The sequence below is a fragment of the Melospiza melodia genome, chromosome 6, assembly GCF_035770615.1.
Source record: "Melospiza melodia melodia isolate bMelMel2 chromosome 6, bMelMel2.pri, whole genome shotgun sequence".
Classification (NCBI taxonomy): Eukaryota; Metazoa; Chordata; class Aves; order Passeriformes; family Passerellidae; genus Melospiza; species Melospiza melodia.
Window position 1 is genome coordinate 3,994,902 of NC_086199.1, and position 23,520 is coordinate 4,018,421.

General features: G+C 40.8%; 1 protein-coding gene across 1 annotated transcript in view; it reads left to right on the forward strand.

The window, feature by feature from the left end:
* PELI2 (pellino E3 ubiquitin protein ligase family member 2) overlaps positions 1 to 23,520 on the forward strand; it is a 71,770-nt gene that overhangs the window by 23,712 nt on the left and 24,538 nt on the right. The window contains exon 2 of the mRNA XM_063159706.1: positions 1,795 to 1,924. Within this exon, the coding sequence (XP_063015776.1) occupies positions 1,795 to 1,924 (130 nt within the window). The remainder of the gene's footprint in view (positions 1 to 1,794; positions 1,925 to 23,520) is intronic.

The window sequence follows — 23,520 nt, forward strand, 5'->3', positions numbered from 1 at the left end:
TAGAACTTGCTGGCATATTCCTGATAATGTCTTTGAAAGAAGGCATGTGCATATACGCAGGGAGATTCATGTGCAGAACCAATAATTATAATAATTATATAAATAATTATAAATAAATATGTATATAATGATATATTTATATAAATAAAAATAAATAATACATGTAATAATAAGAATGCAAATAACTCCTATTTGAAGTGCTGGTATTTAAGTTGCCTGTGAAACATTTTGATGTATCTTTCTAGAGATTGGTCTCTTGTGATGAGGATCCACAGGCTGCACTTCTCTGGAGTAGAGTTAATAACAAATTTCAGGGTGCAAGTAGGCCTGGCATGAAATAGTAGTGATTTACTCCTCTTGGTTTTGTGCTGTGTTAGGGAATCTCTGATATTCCAGAAAGACCCAGTGGTCTTCCCTATGAAAATGGGAGTGAGAGGACAAGTTCAGCTGGAAGTCTGTCAGTTCTCTCTGTGGCTTTAGCATCATGTATTAAATGTGCATTTTTAAAATGTCTGGGGTTTAAGTTCTAGAGCAGTGAAATTTGAGATAATTTTTATCTTAAATCTGTTCTTGCTTGTGCTCAGTCATTCAGCAGTCCTGCCCTTGGGATTCCTAGAAGGGTAGGAGGCTCTCCAAGTGCATTCTCCTGTTACACAAACATACAGGATGTAATATTTGTATCATTATCATTACATACACAGGATGTAATGATAAAAAAAATATTCTGGGTTACTGCATTGCTGCCTCTTTTATTTTTATATTCTTTCTCTGCCTGCAGTGTTAACCTGTAATAATAAAGACTGTAGGAGAGGGATCCATGAGATCAGTGTAGAACAGACCTCACCAGTAAGACAGAAGAGATTTATCAGTGGAATAACATCTGTAGTTTCTTGGGCAAAAGTCTGAAATCTCTGAGGGTCAGACATGGAAGATTCAGTAAAGCCCTGAAAGCTCTTCCAGCTGAGAGTTGGCAGGAATGGTGGTGAAAACCTGACCTGAATCTTGGGGTGAGGTGATGGTGAATTCCATGCTTGTGCACTGCAAAGAAATTTCCAGTTGATCCCTTCCCTGGGGAAGGAGCTCTGTCCCCTTGAGGCCTCAGACTTCTCTGAGTAATTAATCCATTGGGTCTGTGTCCTCAGGGAGAGATGGAAGAACTGTCAAGGGCTCCTGTGTTACACCTGATAAAGAAAGTCATTAGTGAGGCTGAGATAGTCACATAAATTAAAAACACTTGCATCCTCTTTCCTTAATAATTAATGGATGAAGCCTTTAGGATTAAAGTTTTGTAAAAAATAGGGGAAACATAACTAGAAAAGCATTCTGTGTGAGTAAAATTCCTTTCTCATAGTTTTACTTGCCCATAAATTACTCTGGTTTTCCATGTTGCCCCTGTTTTTCCTCCAATCCTGCATGAGATGTGGGCAGATGGGTACTAGGGTAAAAACATTTTAGAACTTTTCACATTCTGACATTGAAGTAAAAATGTAGAGTTCATTCTTCTTCATTCCTTTGATTCTAGAGGTGAAGAAATGTCTCTGTGGCTGACAAACTGAGTATTTCATTTGTAGTTAATTACCTTTTAAATGAGAATAAAATTCCAACCACTGGTAGTTAAGGAATGCTTGAATGCTCAATTCAGGAAGCAAAAATTAGCCTGATTGTTACTTTTTTTTGTTTTGCCCCATGCATTTGATGATACCAGAATATTGTGGCCAAATCACCTCTCTCTCTCCTTTGCTGCTTTCCAGACTGGGTGGTGTTTTATGCTAAACTCTTTTCCTTTATTTCCAGGTACAATGGATCCCTCCCTAATGGTGACAGGGGCCGCAGGAAAAGCAGATTTGCCCTTTATAAACGATCAAGAGCAAGTGGAGTTAAACCCAGCTCTGTCCATGTCGTCTCCACTCCTCAAACTTCAAAGGTATGTGAGTGACACTGGCAATTCCTGGTTTTTGATGATCCTGAGTGGAGAGAAACTCAGCGATTGCTGCTGATTTACCTCGCTGCCAGTTTATTCTGTGCTTGGAGGATGCTTTTGTTTAATGAAGAGGCTGCAGTGGATTTGCTTTCTGGGGTATAGAGCTTTAATCCAGTTACCAGTTTAAAATAGTCTGGAAGCTCAGGTGTGAGATAATCTGACCTTCCTGCCCCTGTTTAGAAATCTGGCTGTCAGTGCTGGCTGTTTTATCTGAGCCATAGAGTACATGGGTTAAAAACACAAGTGTTTTAGTTTCTTTCTCACTGGAGTGATTATTTCTTTCCTCTTCAGGAAGATAACTGATGTGCTATAAAAAATGTTCTAATCCCTTTGGACCTTTCATTTTTCTTGCTAATAATGATGCTGTACAAATTTTTACCTGAAGTTGAATGTGGGTGAAGGAGGAAAAGCAGCAAAGTTAATGTATTAACAGAGTAACATTAATGTATAGAACTGTCCAGGTCAGAGTTCTGGTGGTGGAATGTATTTCAGGCTGCAAAAGCTCTTCCTATCTCCATTCTCAAAGCCTTTTTCTTAAAGCAAGAAGTGAGTAGAGTTTATGCTAAACTGGAGGAGGAGTTAAGTACTGGCACTCACACAAGAGGATGGTTTGTATGAAATTTACCTCACTAAAATATCTCTTGAAACAGAGAGAAAGAACCTACACTGTGCTCAGAAATATACCAAGAGAAGAATGTTGTTTAATACATAGTATGGGATTGTTTTATTTTCTAATACACAGTATATGCCTGAACTTACCAAAATACACAATATCAGAGCTTGTTTCTTTAAACAGTATAGGGCTTGCCTGCTGCAAATAAATGTGGAGTCTTTTGGCTTAAAAGTTACAGGAAATATTTTACAGTGCTTTTGTTATCAAAATGGAGGCTTTTGTGAGTTAATTCTTCCTGATGAAATCAACCTTCACAATAGAGCTGTAGTATATGTTGGTAATTCTGGTTTGTTGCTTAAAATGTAAAAAATAGGGAAAAATGTGTTTTACATAGTGGATGAAAATATACACATGTTCTCACTGGATGATCTTAAGCATTTGGACTGCAGATTGTATTTCAGCATTTGAGTTGCAAAATATTTAAACACCTGGCAGACACCACAAGGAATCTGGTTAATGTTCATCTGTGGTGTTATTGTAGTGCAGATAAAATATGTGTGCTGTACAAATTAGTGCCCTTATAAAGATAGCAGAGGATCTGGGACATTAAAGCCTTTCCTCTGAGCATTTGGATTCGGGTGGATGTGTCAAGTTGAATGTATTTTGCACTTTCTCTGAACCCTTAGAAAGGAGCTTTTGTGTGTTTGTGCTGCTGTCTGGGGCAGGGCTGGTGGATGTGTGCCAGAACAGTGGTGCAGTGGCTCTCAGTGAGTGCTCTTCCCATGCACTGAAAGGACACTTAGATGTTAAAGATGCTGTCATCAGCTTTTCTCACATCTTAGGCACCAGAGCCTGAATTGTTTTACTGAGAATTGTTTCTGTATGTAACTTGTGTAAATGCCTGAAGAAACATGGGCTAATAAAGAGTGAGCTGCTTAGTTCTTGGAAAATAATGGCAACTTGACCTCAAAAGTTTAGTTGTGCTCTCAGTCTTTCAGTTTTGTATTTAAGAAAGATAAACCAGCAGAAACTTTTACTTCATAGGATGTTAACAAGTTTCCTCCCTTTATAACCTTCATTTTACCTTTCCAGCTACCAATTTTCTGTTTTGTTCTGCTTTTCTGTCACTCTAAACTGAACCTGGGGGTAAAAACAAGTGTAGGGCACTGATGCTTTTTGGGGGGTGGATTCAGCAGAGGAGGGAGAAGCCCTGACTGCCTCCATTGGTGTTGTCTCTGACAAACAGAGGCTGGAACGAGGTGCTTGGCTGTTTTGTGCTGATTGCATTAATGCAGCAGCTCAAGAACTGTGGCTGTCACCAATTTTAAGTTTGTGTGTCAGCCTGAACACTGCAATAGATGCAAAGAGGATGCTTGTCATGTTCCATTGTCCCTGCTGTGCAGGTGTCAAGGACAGCTGGGGTAGCAATGGCTTCAGTAGTAAATTTAGCTGAGCTAATTGCATATGAATCACTGCCTTTTGTTGTTTTCCACTGAGCGCTTTTTTTTTGCCACTCTGCCTTCTGAGGTACTGAAGAAAATTCAGAAATATTTGGCCTTCTGAGGGTATATGGGTATATTTAGGGGAAAAGCAGTGCATAGGGTAGTAAGTCTCAAGTTTTTTCAGAGTTGTTATTGTTAAAATACAGAGGAATCTCTTCAACATTATGCACTGGACTTTAAAACCTATTTTATTTACTCTGTGCTTAGGCACCATGCAGTAAATTTTGTGGTTTCCCCTATTTGATTTTTTCCAGCAATGTCAAAATCGGTTTTACTGTAAGAAAGAGCTTAAAATTCTTCTGCTGTCCTAAGCTTGTCTGTGTGGACATGTCTGGGATAGGGCTTTGGGGAATGGAGTGTGAGTCTTCATTAACTGAGTATGGATCTTTCTCAAGATTTTAATAATCTCCTTTGCTGAATTAGAGTTTCTTTCAAAATCATCCCATCACAGAGGCCATTCCTTGCCTCTTGACCTGGGTCTGATGATGAAGAGGAAGGTTTATCAGTCACTGTAACAGAATTTGTGAAAACCTTCCTCTGACTACCAAACTCATAGGTGTAAGTTTGCTGTTGGCTCATCATAACATAGTTAGGGTTGGTGATTTTTATTTTCAAGCTATTGGAGCTGTTTAACAAAGTCAGAAGCCAGTTGTAATGTTTATTTCATTTAGTTGAGTTGTGTTAACTGTTGTTTTCATGCACAATATTTAATGCTGTGAAACTCCAATCAGTGTCTGCTGGTGTCTGAAATGATTTCAGGATTTACTTGGGCAGAAATTTTCCAGTAAGCACTGAACTTCAGGGGAGAGTGGGATAAAAGGTTGTCTGTAGAATAATCACCTGTGGGAATGATGGGTTGCTGAACTGGACTTCACTGGGTTTTAGGAAGAATAAAGGAGACTTTTATAAGAGTTTTTGTGTTTTGAGAGTTTGTGACTTTTTTTGTGGTTGGAGATATTTGAGTCTAACAGGGAAAGAGGTGTCTGAAAATGAAACTGGTTTAATACCACTGTGGAATAATATTTGAGGGCACTGTTTTTCCTGCAGATCTTAAGCAGGTCAGTAATGTGCTATGGAAATAAAACTGTATGATCTCAGTTCCTGCCAAGTGTGGGTGTTCCTGTTCCAGTCCACCTCCAATCTCTCTTGTTAACCCAGTGCATCACTAGGTTAACACTTTGCCCTGTACAAGCACGGGTGAATCTTCACTCCTCATTGCTCCTCTTCATGACCAGCCCTGGCTTCTTGCTGGACGTTTTTAGTTGGGATTCTTTTTGTGGAACAGTGGGAGAGAACTGCCCCAGTCCCATATGAGAGGAGTGCTGAGCACTGAGCTCACTGGTGTTACTGGGAACTCTGATCTTGGAATCCCCCATGACTTTGGCTCTGCGAGCATTTGGATTTCTCTGTTGGCTTCTGATGCTTCAGAATTATTTCCATGGGCCTGAAGTTTAGAGAAATGAAGAAGGGGCTTCATGTACATTTGAATTACCTGAAGTATGGCATTAGGAAGCAGGAATTGTTGACAGTAGTTTTACTCTGGAAATGTGACTGAATTTCCTTGTTACAGCATGGATGGTAATTGAGAATATGGGCAAAAGAATATAACTGCTGAGCACTGGAAGTATTCCTTTTTAACAAGCGAATGTTGGGCTTTCTTAAGTGATTGCATGTGTATAGTGACTCCAGAAAAGATTCCAAATACCTTTTGAATTGCTGAAGACTTGAAAAACCCCACCTTTAAAACCTTTTTATGGCTGTCTGTCTTGGTATTTATTATGTCTGTCTTTCTTAGGATCAAAGTTTTCCTTTGGTAACCTGTGGTAGATAAAGGCAACCTCTTTTCTCCCCTATGAAATCACTATTTCAGGCTGACTGAGGAAGATCTCTCTTGACTTCCAAGTCCAATTACCTGCCGAGTTGGCTTCTGCTTTGTGCTATCACAACAGCAGCTTGGATAGTCACTGCCTGGGTTCCTGCAGCTCTAATCAAGTTTCCTGCTGCTGCTGGAGAAGAACAAAACACAGCCATACGAATAATTATTAGGTCGGGGAGAGAGCTGCAATTTGTGCTTTGAGTGAGGAGAGAAAATGAAAGTATAGGATTCTTGTGATTAGAGATCTACTGTAGATATTGCATCTGCTTTGACGGCCTTTGAATTGGGAGTAAAAAGGCCACAAATCCTCTTGGCACTGACAGCTTTTTGGTGTTCGTGCTGAATGAGAGCTGTAGAGCTCAGCTGCTGTCAGGAGGATGCTGTGTCTGTCAGTGGCTTCTCTTTTTCCTGTTGGGCTTATTTATGGTCTAATCAGTTCATGGAGCACTAATTTGTTCTGAAGGAACTTAATGGCATAGGTGTCTCAAGAGCCCTGGCTTGTGCAGAAGCAGCTTTTTCTTGGCTCATCAGACTGAGTCTGCTTGAATAATAGTTTCCTTGGTGTAATGTCCTTTTCTTCTATTAAATGAGCATCATCTGAATGTGTTAACTCCCCACCCCTGTGCCCTTGCAAATAGCAGGGAATGGTTAGGCAGGAGAAGGTGGTTACACCAATTTCACTGGTAGGGCTGAATAAATAACAACCCTTACTTGGTTTGAAACCCTCCCTCCTGAGCTTTTGGGTCCGTGTCAAAGGTTTTGGAAAATCATTTTATAGTGTTTTCTAACAAAACCCAGATGTTTAGTGAAGGAAGGGGAATTAAAAATTGCTGAGGTCTACAACGATTATTTTTTTATGACTTAATGTTGCTTTTTGTTTTCATGCTCCCCCTTCAGAGGATAAAAAAAAAATCAAAAAAATGCTTTCCTTGTAAACTCTCTTTAAACTACATCTGCTCTAAATCAATATTTTAGAGCAGATTCTACTTGAATGTGGTGCCCTTTGAAAGCAGAGGAGGATGCAGTGATCACCAGGCTGGTGTCAAGAAATGGGGGAACATTTCATTTCCCCATAAGCTTCCCTTGGCTTCCTGCAGGGAGCCAGGCTGTGGGAGCACTGCTGTGCAGGATCTGTCACTTTGCAGCTTCCTTGACCATGTCAGAAATAACTTGGGGGCTTTGGGTTTGTGACAGTGCAGAACCAGGGAAAGGAGAGGCTGCATCTTAGCTGAGGTTTAAATGTTGTAGTGTAAGGTCAGACACTGCAAATCCTGCTGCCCATCATGGAATGTCCTGGATTTCTTTGTGCCATGGGAAAAGTGACGAGTAGGATTTGTACTGGAGATGGCAGAGCCACTTGTTTCACTGGAAGATGAAAATTTCACAGCTTGAGCTTAATGTAGCATGACTTGTTTAAAACTGTCTTGTTCCAGTTTGACTGGTTCCTGCATGCTTCCCCAGAATTTAGAGTGGAAATTTTGGACCACCTGCTGTAGTGGTGAAGCTCTGTCCTGTTTCATATTTATTCTGCTTGGACTCTCAGTTGCCTGGAATTGGATCTGGTTTTGAAATCCTGAAATGGATCTGGTTTTAGAATTCCAAGTCTCCCAAGAGTTGGGCTGCTCTGAGCTTCCTAAAGGTCAGGAAAAATCCCCAATCTGGTGTGGATCAAATGGAACTGGATGGCCTGAGCACAGTATTGCTGCCTTTGGAACTTGTTGGGGATAACTCACCCTGCAAGCTGGCAGTACTGAGGGAGATTCTCTTTGGAGTTCTCTTTGGTGTTGAGGGGTTGGGTGGGCTGTGCTGGAGCACAGCTGGGAGCAGCCTGATGGCTGCAGAGCCTTGGGTACAACTGTGAGAGCTGGGACTGTCAGCAGCTCTAAAACAGGAATTCCTCCTCTCTGAAAAGGTTGTTTAATGCTCAAAGGAAAGAGCCATGACAAGGGGAATGTGGCAGCTGATAATGGATATGCTTTTTCTGTTATCTTAAACTAAATTGTCTTAAATGGATGGAACATTGTGTTTTGGAAAAGTCAGGTAGTGTGTACTCAGAGTATGGAATTGCTCTCCTGGAACAGGGGAGTTGGAACTGCATCAAAGAGGAGATGAGGCTTCTCTGCTTCAAGGCTTTGTTGAGAGGGGCAATTATTTTGAAAACATAGAAAGCAATTGAAGCATCATGGGCCAACAGCAACTTTCCAAAGAAACAAACAGCTGCTACTCCTGTTTTACAAATTAGAAAATACTTGTTTTCCAGAGTGCTTAGAGATTTTGTTGATGGAAAGAACAAAATCTAAATATTTCGCTTTCTGGGAGTCTCTTATGACTCCATCTGTAAAATGAGTAATGTTATCTGTTTGCCAAGAGAAGAACTAAGAGGGGTGACTCTCTTGTGACATTGAAAGATTCCTCTTTCTACTCTGTAGGTCTCTTGTCTGAGACATGTTTATGCTTTCTTTTGGGTGTAGATTTACTTTGTTTTGAGATCCTGCTGGTTGGTTCCTATTCAACACCAAAGACCTCACAAATATTTTAGGAGAAAGCAGGGAGTGCTTTATCCTGATAATCTCTTTAGAAGGGATGTATCCCCAGCAAAGTGCTTATTGGCTGCATGTTCCAAGCCCTTCAGCTCTGCTTGCAGAAATTCTCTGGCAGTCATAAGGCAATCCAGAATTCTTCAGCAATGTGGCTTTGCTTCTACAAGATCATTATCTTTTTTTTTTTTTGATCATCCCTGAGGTGTCCTTCCATGAAAACAAACGAGTCCAGCCACTGGACCTACATCAGAGCTTGTACTGAGGTGACCTCTGTGTCAGACCCTGTGTGTTCTGTACAGACTTGCCTTGAAATTCTGCATGTCTCTTGTCCACAGTGATTCTGCCAGTTCTTCAAGAAGTTCTGGACTCTGCAGATGCCTGCTGTGAGATAATGCTTGTGGTAATCTATACTTTGGGCTTCTAATTTCAGTAGCAGCAGATCCCTATCGCTTTGACTTGAGGAAGCTCATTAAAGGCCCAGCACTCTCAGCTTGCTCTGTTCAGCCTTCCCCCAGCTCTGAGGGATCTCCCTTCCCCTGAGTTCCCCACAGCCAGGGAATGGTGGATGCTTTCTTCTCTGCTTTTTTGGTACCAGGGAGGGGTATCACTCCCTGGCCACCTGGAAAACTCTGGGCTTGGTGCCCCAAGCTGAGGATTGCACATTTCCTGGGAACTGTGGCCTGAGGACAAGGCCAGTGTCTGAGCAGGGATCTGTCTCAAGCTGGGGTCATCCTGAATCGTTGCCCTCTCAGCCTTGGATGTTGACAACAACTACCACTTTTGTGGTCCCAGAAATTTTCCTCTGGGAAATATCTTAAGGATAGTTCCCTTAAGGAAGTTCCCTTAAGGGACCTCTCCTTGTAAGTTTAAGATATTGAGAGACATGTTCCTTTCTCTTTTGCCCTAACCCCAGGATAAGAAAAGGGGAACAAGTACAAGTTTGATTTCTGTGTATTTAGTGTTCTTTCATGAAGCTCATGTGGCCAAAGAAGTTCTGTTTCTTGTGGCTTTAGCTGCACAAATCTGTCTCTCCTCCCAGACTTCACAACTGATTTAGGGCTTAGTTGACAAAACACTCCCAGTTTGCAGCTTGGAAAACTCTTGTGTCTAAAACAATTCATTTCAGCATTGGTCAGGGGTGTTCCTGAGCAGAGGAATCTGAAAGAATATGAAACTTCCCTGGTGAGATAAACCACATTTTATACTTGTACTACAGCAATGCAGATTTGTAGGTTTTATTGCTAACCTCAAATCCTAGAGAAGTTTAACAGAGGAGATGCTTTCTTTTGAAGTATCAGATGACGTCTGAAAGTCAGGCCTTTGTGGGACCAGAGCATTCACATTTACACCCTGCTGGTGACCAGGGAGTTTCTGAACCTGTAGCAGCTTGCTTGTTCTCCAGTTCTTTGGGAAATTCAGTGGAAGCTGTTCTTTGGGGGGTGAGTTAGAGCCTCTGAGGATCAGAGTTTGTTCTTTTCCCCACACAGTGCTCTTCCTGACAGTGCTGCTGCTGTTTTTCAGCTTTATTTCAGCTGCACGAGTCCAGAATTCCAGAAGAGGCAATTAAATCATATTCAGGGAAGGTGAGGGAGAGGTGCTTTTTTGTGCTTGAGGTTTTTAAAGAGTGTGTGACTGTTACTAAAGCAGAACTTCTGTACTTCATAAATGCAAATAAAATTGTGTGAATGATCAAGAAACCCCTTCAGTGGTTATGGGCTGATTTCTGTAATTTGTAACTTTGAGGCAATGAACTTTAAATAAACAGGCCTAACTAGTTTTGAATTTTCTACAAAGGTTCGGAGGGAATGTTGAATAGAACAGTGAGAGCAAGTGCACAAAAGCTGGAAGGGGGCCTGAAAGAAGTTTTGAGGAGGCTTTGTGGATTACATTTGACTTTTAGCCTTCCTGTAATGGCATTTAGCATTATAAACTTTGGACAAGAGGCTACAGTGTGAAACATGCAGAAGTTTTTCCTCCTCTCTGTTATCTCTACATTAGCATTTGGTTTTCCACACCTCTGTCTCTTCTCCAGCCCACTAAAGAATCTTCCAGTGCTGAAGGTCAGGATTGAGGCAGTGCCTTGGTGGTCCAGGTGGGAGGCAGGGAGGACAAAGCTGACCTTGCTTCAGCTGCTCCCAGATTGTTCCCAAGGAAAAGCTGGCCTTGGAAAGCTGGATTGTGAAACTTGCAAAAAAGCACATCAAGTGTTCTCCCTAACTCATCCTCCCCCTCCTCCTCCATGCTTTCTCAAATCTTTGCCTGGTGTTTTGTCACAAAAATTGATTCTGTTGCTACTTGAGTATAATAAATAAACTGCAGAAGTCAAAACAAAATGTTTGCAATTTTGTTAGCGAGACAGCCCATGCTGAATGTCTTAAAATATCCCTGTGTTATGATCTTGCCTGCTACTGGAAACACTCTCTCCAACTCTCCTTTTCTTTGGTTAAAAATACCTTGGTTATTTAATGTTGTCTGTTGGTATCTTTGCACTGTAGTAGCAAATACTGCTGGGGTTGGAAGTGTCACTGTGCCATTATGGGATGCATATAAAAACAAGGCTCTTTCTGAGGAACCTTTTTTTCATCTCCAGATGAAGATGCACTTGCTAAATTTAGAGGTAGGGCTCTGATTTTTCTCTGACTGCTGAGAAATTCTGTGTAGTAGGAATCCTCTGATTAAAATTGAGCCATAATGCTCAGTAAAAATCCATATGTGCATTCCAAACACAGCATGCCAAGGGACAACACTGTCACCCAGTGTGGCTCTGTGAATGCACTGAGGTTTTCCCAGGCTGAAGAAGTAATTGGTTTTTACTTGGTGGCAGTGAGTTACCTCATTTAGCCTTAAAAACACTAAATCACTTTGAAACAGAAGTGTGGGGGCACCTTCCTCAGTCTAAGGCTTTGGTGGTTTCAGACACATCTGGGAAAAGGAGATTTTGAAATGTAACAACTGATGCTTCTGCTCCAGGTTGGATTTGGGCTATGCAAAGGCTGGGAGATGATGGTTGTCCCCACAAGTGGATGTTGGAGTTTCCCTGGAGCTGTAATCCATTCTGTTCATGTTTACCAGGCAGTGTTTGGCTGCAGCACTGGTGGTGGAGCAATAATGTGACTTGGATGATTTCTGATACCCAAAGTGTCTTGCTCCCTGCTCAAGAGTAACAGTCCTGCCTAGATTTATTCTGAAAAATGCACTTTGCATTAGGCAAAATCCCACAGCAGTGGAGACCATCCTTCTCTGTGGCAGCCCAGTGGAGAAAGCAGTGTCAGGGTGATGGAGGCTGAGGCTGGAGCCTGTGTTGGAACATTTTGAAGATGCTGAAGGTTTGGCTGAGCAGGTTTGGGCTCTGCAGGCTCAGGGGGGTTCAGCTGAGCACCACGTGCTGCTTTGGAGCACATGGGTTTGGTCAAGGCTGCCCTGACTCAGCTGTGTCCAGAAGGCCACACCAATTTTGGTATCTCAGCTGCTGATACAAGCCTGGCTGAAGGTCGCTCCAGAAGGAACTGTAGCCACTTTGTGTACATGGGATGTTTGACAGCTTGTAATCCTTTGTCCTTCAGTCATTTTTCTGCCAAAACCTTGAGTGTCTGCCGCGTCATTTTCTGAACTCCTGCCAGGATTCTGGGACTCTTTGTTTTGAAGTCAAGGAAGTTGTCTTCAAGGAAATGTCATACCCAGAATCAGTTGTTAATTTTGCATAAACGGTGCACGGGCTGTCTTTTAGCACTACTTTCCCAGCTTTCACTTGCCAATTTGTGAAGTGTGTTGCTAGCACCAGTAGAAATTCATAAATCACAGATAGAATCTGTGTATCTCATCAGCCTGTCCAGTGTTCCAGGATTATCTCAGTCTGGTGTTCCTCAGGCTTGATGAACAGGAAGGAGAGAGCCCTTAGGACACTTGTTGCTGGTACACGATGTCTCTTCTTTATCATTTATATAACTTTCTTTCCTGTTGTGTATCAATGTGTATTTGAAGAACAGTGAAGATAAAAAGTAGATTTTTTTTTTGAAACAGAAATCCTCCTCATTCAAATATTATGTACTCACTGTCTCCAGACTGGTAAAAGCTTGCACATTTATTTGCCATGATTTTTCTGTTTATATGCTTTCTTTATTTTTTCTTTTTTTGTTTGTTTATGCTTGGATCTAGACACAGTGTTCCTCTTATTACTGAAATAGATTAGCAGTGTTAAAGAAGGCATACAAACTATTGGGAGGGAGAATGTAATTTACAATTAGAATTCTTTCTCATGAAGCATTCACTACTTCTAAATCTATTTATTTAGTGCCTGCTAACTATAGGCAGTATGATGATGATTGAATGCTTTTTCATGCAGGCTCATGGAGACTTGAAGTGGAATAAGATTCACCTTTGGAATTCACTGAGATAACTTTGTCAACAGCAAGAAATTGCATGCGAAGTGGAAAGGCCAAGAATGTGCTGAATGTTTTGGCATCATCACTACTGTATTAATCTAATTTCTGATTGTGCCTTGCTGTACTAGTTCTCTATTAATAGTTTCTTATACCAAAAGTATGTTTTGCTCTACACTGGGGGAAAACACCTTGCCTTGAAAATAGGGTTTGTGGTTCTATTCAAGTGCTTTTGGCAGAAACTAAGATTAATACCTGTCTGAGGCAGGTTGTGTCTCCCTGTCAAGTGGCAGATGGGTTGGTTGTCTGTGTAAACAGTGAGACTTGCTCTCTGATGTGGTGTTCTTCCTGCAAAATTGTTGGGCTGGGACTTAATTCCAGCTTTACCAGGATTTTAAAGCATGAAAAATTGAGGCTGAAGGGGTTGAATTGAACTGTGATTATTGACAGAAGAATCTGGCTCTGATGGAGTTGTGGAAGGATGTATAGTATGAACTTTTTATGGAGGATGATGTTTAATGTGGAAATAAACTGACACAGAAGCTTGTGCTTTGTCTTTTTCCCTTATGCATCACCTCCTGTGCATCTTAGAAATGCAGACGTAATACAGAGTGTAAAGAAGAAATAGATTTAATGAATTGGTCTGTAAGCCTGGGTTAAAGTCCTGCAGTTATTTTCCTTCCCATCAAACCTCCCCTGTCCTGTCTCCTGCCACTGACCTGCCCTGTGCTGCTCCTCTGCTCCTTTGTCCCTGGGAAATGAGGGACACCAGGAGTCTAGACATTGGTTTTTGCTTTTTCTGGTTGGCCTATCAGTGAGATGCCTTTGAGCTTTTTAGGAAAACATTGCTGAACATTTTCTTTTTGGAAAGAAAAATGTTAAAACTGTACTCCTGGGGCTTTAAAAGAGAATTTTCCTTCTCACTTTGCATTTAATATATAAAACATGTATACGCTGTGCTTAGCACTCACTACTGGTGTAGAGCCTTGCTCCTACTGGAATACACATCAAGTAAAAATAGGCTGGTGTGCTCAGGAATGGTGAGATTTGATGTGTCCCAGTTTTCATTTGTTACAACACTTACATCGTGTTGGTCTATGACTCCATGTTGGTAATATTTTGATTTTTATTTCTTTTCTCTTGAGCTGGCAAAAGGAGAACCTTGTTTTTGCCATAGAGAGTTTCTGTACTGGTCTCTGAACACAAATTGCACCAACAGAATGGTGGGGATGTATTGACAGGATATTCCATATAATATTACGATAAATTCCATATAATATTAGATCCAGAAGAGATTTTTAATAATCTAAAAATACAAGACTACAAATCCATCTCTTCATCATTTGTTTTGAATGCCTGTGTTCATGAAAATAGTTCAGAGCCCTGATGGTTCTGGCTTAAATCCTAAAATCTTCACTGAGTCCTAGGATTGAATTTTCATGAATAAAGAGATCTGAACTTTGGAAAGCAGGAAATTATAGGATTTTGTTGCATTGCTGTTTGTTCACATTTCTGTGAAGGGGAATCCTGGCCTGAGAGACATGATTCTGTAATTAGAATATTAGTTACACTAGATCACCTCTTTCAGCTTTACTGAAAATCAGTGCATTTCACGCTTTGCTAAGTGAGATGCACAGAGACAAGCTCTAAAAATTACATGTTTCACTTCTAACTCTTCCTCTGTCTTGATATTTTCCTTGGTACTGAGGCCTTTTGCTGCTGAAGGGAAAAGTGTAGGATACATGCTGTTCTTTCATAGCTCTCATTTCCTCAAAACTATTATTATTTTCCTTGGAAGCCTGTCTGAGCAGAAAGTGTCAGTCATGGTTCTGTGTGTCTGGTGGCACAACACTGATGTGTCATCTCCTGGTGTCACAAATAAAATGAATCTTTCCAGGTCAGGACAGAATTTCAGCTCATTCCTCCCAGAGTGTTTGCACTGGAGAAGCCTCATAGTAACAACTCAGCTTTTTTTTTTCCTCCAGGAGGAATGTCTGCCTTTTGTTCTTACAACTCATTGTTCTTTTCTGAATGCCTTCCCCATAAGTGCCTGTGTGGGTTTTTTTGTTTGTTTTTCTCTAAAACTGAAAATCTTGAATTAATTTGTGAAATGGTGTTTGAACTTCCTAACAGAAGTTAGTCAGGTTGATGTGCAGTGAGACAAAGCTGCAATTATCTCTATTTTTGTACTCCCAAGGGGCTTCATTACAGCAGCTTCTCTCTCCCTGCTGCCGTGTCCTGGCAAGGTGAGGTTCAGGATTCAGCAGACACAACAAATTATTATTTTCTGTGTGTGTGTAGTGTTTCATCCCTGCTGATGGAACATTTAACTGGGGGTTTGTTTTTTGGTTTTTTTCCTTGCTGTTGTTGTAGTAACAGGAGAATCTGTGCGAGTTCAGACAGACTTTGTATTATTGAATACTTGTTTGGTAGTTGTCTTGGTTTGAAAAGACAGGCGTGTGCTAAGGAAGGCAGGAGCCTCCCCAGAAATGGAAAATGTAAACCCCCTCTCTCTGAATTGTTATAAATTTGAAATTAAGGGGCTCTCAGGGAAAGATATGGGAGCAGGAATAATAGTTATTAGGGAAGAAAATTAAAAAAAAAAAAAAAACAAAAAAACCAAAACAATGCAGTGATACAAAACAACACTGGCAGAGTCAGAATACACCTGACAGACCCCCTGGGTGTCAGGGGGTGTCCCAGCCCCATGCCATGGGGGCTCAGCCCTCCTGCAGTGCCAGCTGTGGCTCTGCTGCAGCAGGGATCCTGCACAAGGGGGGAGTTTTCCTCTGCAGCTCCAGGGCTGCTGCAGATGGGCCTGGGCTCCCTCTGGCAATCCAGTGGAAAGGCTGTCCTGGTGTCCCAACCCTCAGATTGGATCCAGGCAGGAATGCTTGGCTCCTCCCCTGGGCGGAGCATCTCCCCATGGGATGCTGGGATTGGATCAGCCCTGCAGGGACACTCAGTGGCCATGGACAGCAGAGATCTCCTGCAGGGAGGGTTGGCTGGGGGAGAGATAAAGAAAAAACTGCCCATGAACAGAGATAACTGCTCCACAGAATAGAATACACACCCCCATTTCCAGCCTAAGACTCTCTCTCCCACAGTTGTGATATGGCAAAAGTATCAACAGTTCTGCTGCATCAGCTCCTCCCCTGCTGTCAGCCAAAGGCAGGGACCCTTCAGCCCCAAAATGGCTTTAAACTGCTCTGTTTCTAATATTGCTTAATGCAATTTGACAGGCACATAATGCTCTAACTCTTAAAGCCTCTAACAACAATTTCATGATGGACTAGTGTAGGTTTAAGCAGGCTTTCCTGAAGTTTTAGGTTTGCTGATCCAGCCCTGAGGGCAAGTACTTAATACTTGAGACCCTCCAGACTTTTAGTTACACTTCATAGTTAACATTTCCTTTTTCAGGTAGTTCTTTGTCTTTTCATAACGGTTAAACCTCCTTTAATTTGACAATTTTAGCTATCAAAGCTGAGGCTTGAGTGGCAGCACAAAAATGTAATAAGGATACATTTCATTACAGACACAAAAACTCTCTTACATTCATATTTTCCTCTGCAGAAAATTGTCTCTGTTGTTCATTTGTTGTTTCAAGGCCCTTTAAATATTTTTTTAACAGATAAATGCTTTTTTGGCTCATATATTTTAGTAGGACATAGTTCTTTTTTCATAGTGATATCTTTCCCAGCATTTAAGTATTGAGTGCACGTCAGGGGAACTGAATAGTTTAGTCATGCATTTATAACTCCTTGTTAAGGGAATGTCTATAATATTTTGAAAAGAATGTGCTTAAGTAGCTACCTGCAATTCACAGAGCTCTCTGCCTGGAAAGTGAGCTTTAGCTATTGTTCAATATTTATTTTTAGAAACTTGTGGTAATGTGGAGAGGTCTATTCAAAATATTTTACTTAAAAGAGTATGTCAATATATAGATTTGGCAGGATGCAAATCCTGGCTTTCTCAGACGCTCTCAGCAAGGAGAGGGGAGAGAAAATGTACCAAAGTCAGTGAAAATTAAATGCTCTGTTGTTGTGCATTATTTTGTTGCATTTCAATGGAAGATGGATTATAGGAGGGATAACCCCAGCAGGTCAGGGGTGGGATTTGTCACTGGAGTTGAAGACAAGGTAGAGTACCCAGGTGAACAGTCTGTGGTAAGCAGCAAATGGGAGAAACTCATTTAGCAGGCTCTAGTCCCAAAAATTCCCTGCTTACCTACATAATTATGTGAGGAATCTGACATTTCTGTGACTTGCTGAGTATAATAAAGGACATGTTCAAGAAGTATGAGGATGCAGTAAAGAGGAATTCTAAACTATTTATCCTCATGTTAATGAGGGAGGGATCAGTTCCTCATCCATTTGGGTTGGATTGGATCCCTTTTCTGAAATGAGGTTGCTGGGAGCAGGAGAGAACCTGGCTGTGCCTTTCCCAAGGCTTGCACAGCACCTCCCTGCTGCCTTTTTTCATCCCTCTGCACACATTTTCTGTGTATTTGGGGAAAACAGCAGAACAGCAGGTGCCTGTTCACTGCAGGGTTATGAGGTGACTCCTGCTTTATTGAGGACTTCCTAGAAATACCATTTTCTAAATGAGTGTGTTCCCAAGGATCCTAAGTGGCTAAAGAGAGAGGGAGAGAGCACCTGCTGGCTTGGTAATTGATTGCTGGAGTGAGAACAGTGGGGAATTCCTGAAGAGCTTTAATGGTCCTCGAAGAGCTGGAAAAGGATAACGAGAGACCAGGTCCCTGTGCAGGATGGGAATGTGGCACCACTGAACCACAGGCATGAAAAGTCAAAAAAAAGAGAAATGGAAAGGAGCTTTAGGTGATATTATCATCACTGTTATCAGCTGGCTATTAATTAATTTAAATCCCAGTAAATTATTTGTGAAATTGCAATTCCTGAGGTGGTTACTAATGGGATTCCATAGTAGTAAGCAATTTTCTAGCATTAAATGCATCACATGAAACAAAACCTTTGAAAAACAACAAAGAAAACACCAAATAACAAACCCCATAAATTTCATTTGATAAAACTGGTAGCAGTTCAAGTGTTGGAAGGGTAAATAAAATGAAACAGCTGCATTGAGTGGCTTGCCCATTTAAAAATTGGCTTTTTAAAAAAACCACATTAGTTAGAATTAACTTTAACCAAAATACTAGCAAAGTGAAATCTATGGAGGATTTCAGTATGGCCTATGGGTATTGCAACAGGGACTGTGCCTTGGAAATAAGAGTTGTCTCCAATTGGTAAAAATGGAATTCTGTAAAAATGTAATTCTGTAAAAATGCATTTCTGGACTGGGAGGAGCAGGGAATTGTGGAATTGAAGAGTCTGTGTTACCCAGTACAGACCTGCTGTCAGGTGTTCAGGAGGATTCTGAAATGCTGGAGAGGATTCAAACAGGAGCAGCAAAACTGATTTGAAGGAGGGAATGGAGAGACTCTGCCTGGTATAGCAGCAAATGAAAAGTGGCAGCTGAAATGAGCTGTTGCACAAGTTACTCACCACAAGTGCCCAGGAAACCTGGCACAAAGGGCCTCCATTTGATTCTGAACTCCAGCAGCTGCCTAGAAATTTCCACATGCTGCTGTATGAAAACTGATTTCTTTGAAGAAATCTGGTTTGCTTTTAATTTAATGTATTTTACACTTCATTGATGAAATCAAATTAGCATGAAGCAGATTGACATTTTTTAGTCAGATGTGATGCACTTAAATGAATATGGGGGACAACAGGATGACTTTGGAAAATAGCTGATATTGGGAAAACTTAACCTGATGAGGTAATTCTGTTTAAAAATACAAATTATATTTTCTTTGTGCTCTTTTGGAGAAAATATTAAGTGTGCAAAAGTATTTGGTTATTCTGAAGCAGATGTTCAGTGTTGTCTTTAGGGTCTGGGTGGAGTGAGTTGCATCCCAGTAACTGCAGGGTTTTGAAAATGATGGAAAATGTTCCTGTGTGTTGTAGTAGGCAGTGTGTGGAATGGGAGGGTAATGGCTGTTGTAAAAATAAATTAGGGCTGTTTGTGACTAAGTGCTAAAATGGAACCTTTTTTTTTTTTTTTAAGGTGTAGAAAATGATGATGCTTGTAGTGAGAGTAAAGTCTCTGTGTACATAACGTGGGGAAAAAAAAAACAAACCTGGGAAGCATTAGTGTGGGAAGATTAAAGGAAGATCCCATCTTTAGAGCCCATATGTAATTTGTAGCTCCAGCTCTGTCTGCAGAGACATCAGGGAAGGGGCTGAGAGCCCTGAGCCTTGATGGATGCAGGGAAACCCTCTCAGCTCTGGGGGCCTTTTGTTCCTGGTGCTTCATTAGGCAAAGCAGATGTGAGATTTAAGGGATTATTTGCTACTCCTGCAGAGGCTCAGCGACAAAATCCAATACCAAAAGACCTCAAACTCAAGTTTCTGTTTTGTCTGGGGAATTGTAAATTTGGAATGATGCTGTATAAAGTGTAAAATGTAGTTTCTAATCAACCACAAATTTTGGTTTATGGCTTCTGTGCCATCATTTAAAATCCCTGTTATCCACACTCTCTGACCTGACTTAACAGTCAGAGGGCAAATCTCCGGAGTGGAAATAATTTTATATCAGTTGCCACATACAGAAATGAAAAGGTCAGAATGAGATACTGCAATAAAAGGTGTTCTGAATTACCTATTACTTGTAATAGCTGTATTAATAATAATAGTAGAGGTTGAGAGAGCAGGATGGGTTAATGTAGCTGAATAAAACACCTTTTAGGTGTGAAATATTTTCTACACATTACCTTGCTTGTTAGAGAATACATGCCATTATCCCAGAGATTTAATAAAACATTGGAAGGTCAGTGCAAAAATGAATGTTTTGATAGGAGAAGATACACTGGGACAGAGGTAGTTGGAAGTCAGGGAGCTGCAAGTGGGGAGTGCATTCAGTTATTGAGACACTCCAACCTTTCCTTCAATGTTTATGGAAGCCAGTAGAGGTTCTGCTGCAGTTTTCTGAAAGGAATTCTTTAATTAAAGCCAACTATTGGTGTATGATTTGTAGGTTAAAAGAATTTTTGTGTTGGCACTGCACTCTGTGGTCTGCATTTCTGCAGCATTGCTGTGCTATTAAGTTCTTGGTTTTAAGGATCAGTGAATCTGTACCAGCTTGCTGGGTGGTTGTTAGAAAAATGGATAATTTTTTTTTTCAGTTATAATTATATTAAATGTGAATTTAAATACACTCTTCATTTATATTGACTTTGAAGAGATTATCTTTTTGGATTTCCATTTATTATATTTGCTCTAAAAATATGTAAGCTCTTAATTATTTTTTTTATCTGGCATTTGATCTGGATTGCCATTTTCATCTGTTGTCTTTAATTAGGCTTCCTGCTGGGTTTGTAGCTTTACAGTTCATACCTTGTGAAAGAATCAATTGATTTCAGTGCAGATTCCCACGGTTACTATTCTTAAATTGCTTTCTTAGCTCGGCAGAGTGGTGGCAGAGTTCTTGCAATTTGATCTTCACAGCCACTGCTGTTTATTTAAAATAAAACAGATTACTCATGATTTTTCTACAGCCTGCATGAGATGATTTGATAATCTATTTGTAGGCAGTGTTTGCTCCAAGGAGTCACCAGTGCTGCTTCTTAATTCACTCACCCACAGTGTCTTGGGGCTGCCTCTGGATACCATCCAGGTATTCCAGAAGTGCACAGGAATGTGACTAAAATTGCACCCAAAGCATGTGATTTCAGTGTTTTTAATTTTCTATATATGAATATATATGTTTTCCAAGTCATGTAACAACTGTCAGTAGGTGTTTAGTCAAGAGACTGTAAAGGGCAGGTGAGTCTGGAGATGGAGGTTGGTGCAGAGGAAAGGGGCAGGGGAAGTGATTTAAATGATTCTGGGATTTATGGGGCAGCTCTCTGCAAAGTCAAAATGGGGGTTTTGGCAGAGGATTTGCAAAAGGGAAATTTTTTTCTTCTTATCTCCAGCATAAAAATGATGAGTGAGTAAGCAACGATCTCTTGAGCTGAGTGTGAAATGTGTAATTGCTGTTCCAAGTCCTCAGTAAACCCATAAAATAGTGATAGTGAAGTGCTTTGAAACATGTCAAATACTGCTCTTAAAGCTCTCAGAAACATATGTATACATTCATGATTTTTTCTTAAATTAAGCATTAATATTGAACACATTTATTATCTTTATTATGGGCAGCTGATAGTGCTGTGTGTAAATACCCTTACCTGGCATGAAATTGGGATTCACAGCTCTGCCAGGAGAAGAATCAACACAGCAAAGATTTTCCTTCCTCCTTGCTAAAACCTAGCTTCAACAACTGATTTAAGAAATAAAGTAATTTAAGACACCAAATTAAAACCATACCTTTAAATCAGTTAATACTGGAAAACACAATTAATTTTTATGTCAAAAACTTCTACCCAGGCATGCTGAGGGGGGAAAAAAAAGGTCCTTGAAGTGCTTTGTGCTGTATGTAATTTCATAAACCTGTTCTCGACATAAATGTGGGCTGCTTTATCTAGAAAGGACTGAATATTCTATAAACCTAATTAAAACTGTGCCTTATTAACACTGTGGGCCTGCTAAGTGCATTGTGGCGTTATTTAAGACTGTTACTCAGTGTTTGTTTCATTCAATATAAAGCCCCAAATCCCACCTGCCACTGGGAAAATTGTATTTTTCATAGAAATAAGTGACATATCCCATAATTTTGCTCTTGCAACACTAATTTATGCCCTACCTCTTTATTTTTAAAATAAAAAAAATTTTTAAAGTATAATTTTAAATATTATAATCTTTCTGTCTGTGTGTGTGTGTGTGTTCAGATAATTTGGGGCTTATTACTAAAGATATCTGGGGAAAAAAGTGCTATTATGGGATGGAGTTGTGTTTCACTTCTGTCTGAGCCAGGCTGTTTTGGAGAGGGGCAAAGCAGGTCATATCAGTGGTGAAATCATGTTGTGTGAAGTGCAGAGCTTCTGATGAGCTGTTCTCTTATCTGACATTACATAGGAATAGAAAGCAAGTTGCCTGTAAAGCTTGCTTTAAATTTTAATAAACTGTAGAAAAGATAAGTGGTAATTTCCTGATGTGGATGCATCTAGTAGAGCCTGCTAAACCCAAATTCCAGGATCATAAATTTTAAAATGAATCTTTGTGGCTTGAATTTTTAAGCTGGCATGATAGATTTAAATTTTAGGGAAATAAATTTCCCTTCTTCTCCTCTGTCTGTATCAGTCTTACTGAAAAACGACAGAAGATTCAAATTTGAGAACACAATGAAAATAACAGGAAGGGAGAGCAATAGAGGCCACTAATCCTCTAATTACTTTCTCTGAACACTGGGAATTGGGCTGCAGAATATCCTTCAGTACAATCTAGAGTAAGCTAAATTTATTCCATTCCAAAGCTGTAAAGGGAAGGGTTTTGCTACCAACTCAGAATAGTAATGGGCTGTGGTGGTCTTTATCTGATGGGAGGGAAGCAGATGTGGCTGCTCTGTGAACGTCTGTCTGCAGATTTGAATTTTCCTGCCTCTTAATTGCCCTGTGCTGGCCCTTTCCCACCCTGGGGTTTGAAATGGAGCTAAACAATCCCATGATTTTATAAAGCACGGGGCAGAGCCCTCTGCTCTGGGCATGGGGGCTGAGGATGTGGCACATTTACAGCAGAATTCACAGAATAATCACTGGGTTGGGAGAGACCTTCAGGATCATTGAGTCCAACCCATCCCCAACAGCTCAATTCAGCCCTGGCACCCAATGCCACATCCAGGCTTTGTTAAACACACCCAGGGATGGGCACTGCACCACCTCCCTGGGCAGCCATTCCAGAACTTTCTCACCCTTTCTGTAAAAAACTTCTTAATATCCAACCTACATTAGGAAGTGGCTGTGTTGGATTCTCCTATAAATTCCTTTTGGCTGCACACTGCTATCAAAGCTGTTCAGTGGCACACATGACCTGTATTTTGGCTCAAGTGCTCTCAGCCAGTTCTTTTGTGCTTGCTTTGCTCACTAATGTGCTGTTGGTATTGATATTTTCCCCAATCCCTCATTCCACACTGAAGTTCAGTAAACTCACAAAGATGCTGAAGTTAAATGTGTGGCTTTCAGCTGAACCTCCCTCTTCTGGTGTTGCTTGTGTTTTGTGAACCTGGCTAAAATTCTGGAGTAACACTCGGGCACAAAACATTCTGGGATAAATGAATCCTAAATTTGGTTGTAAGCACTTTGTTGTATTTCTGGTGAGTGACTGAGGATGGGATTTGCTTTCTCACAGTGTTTCCCAGTTTGCAGGGTGGGGAGGCAGTGCTGGTCCCACATCCCCCAGAGCCCTGACACCTCCTGGCTGCAGAGATGGTCTTTTTTTTCTCCTCCTTTGTATAATTTAAAAAAGATTTGGGACTCAGGACCAGCCTTTTTTGCGCAGATTCAGAGGCAGCACCAGAGGGGTTTACAGTCACTTGTGTTTTGGAATGAGCCTGGCGGCTGCACGTGTGGAGAGGAAAGCTCCTTGCTTCCCACTTGTTAGCAGCTTGATTTTTCAACTCCAGTGCAGCACATAAATCAGGATTTAATTCTGACTGCTGTTTAATGTATTATCT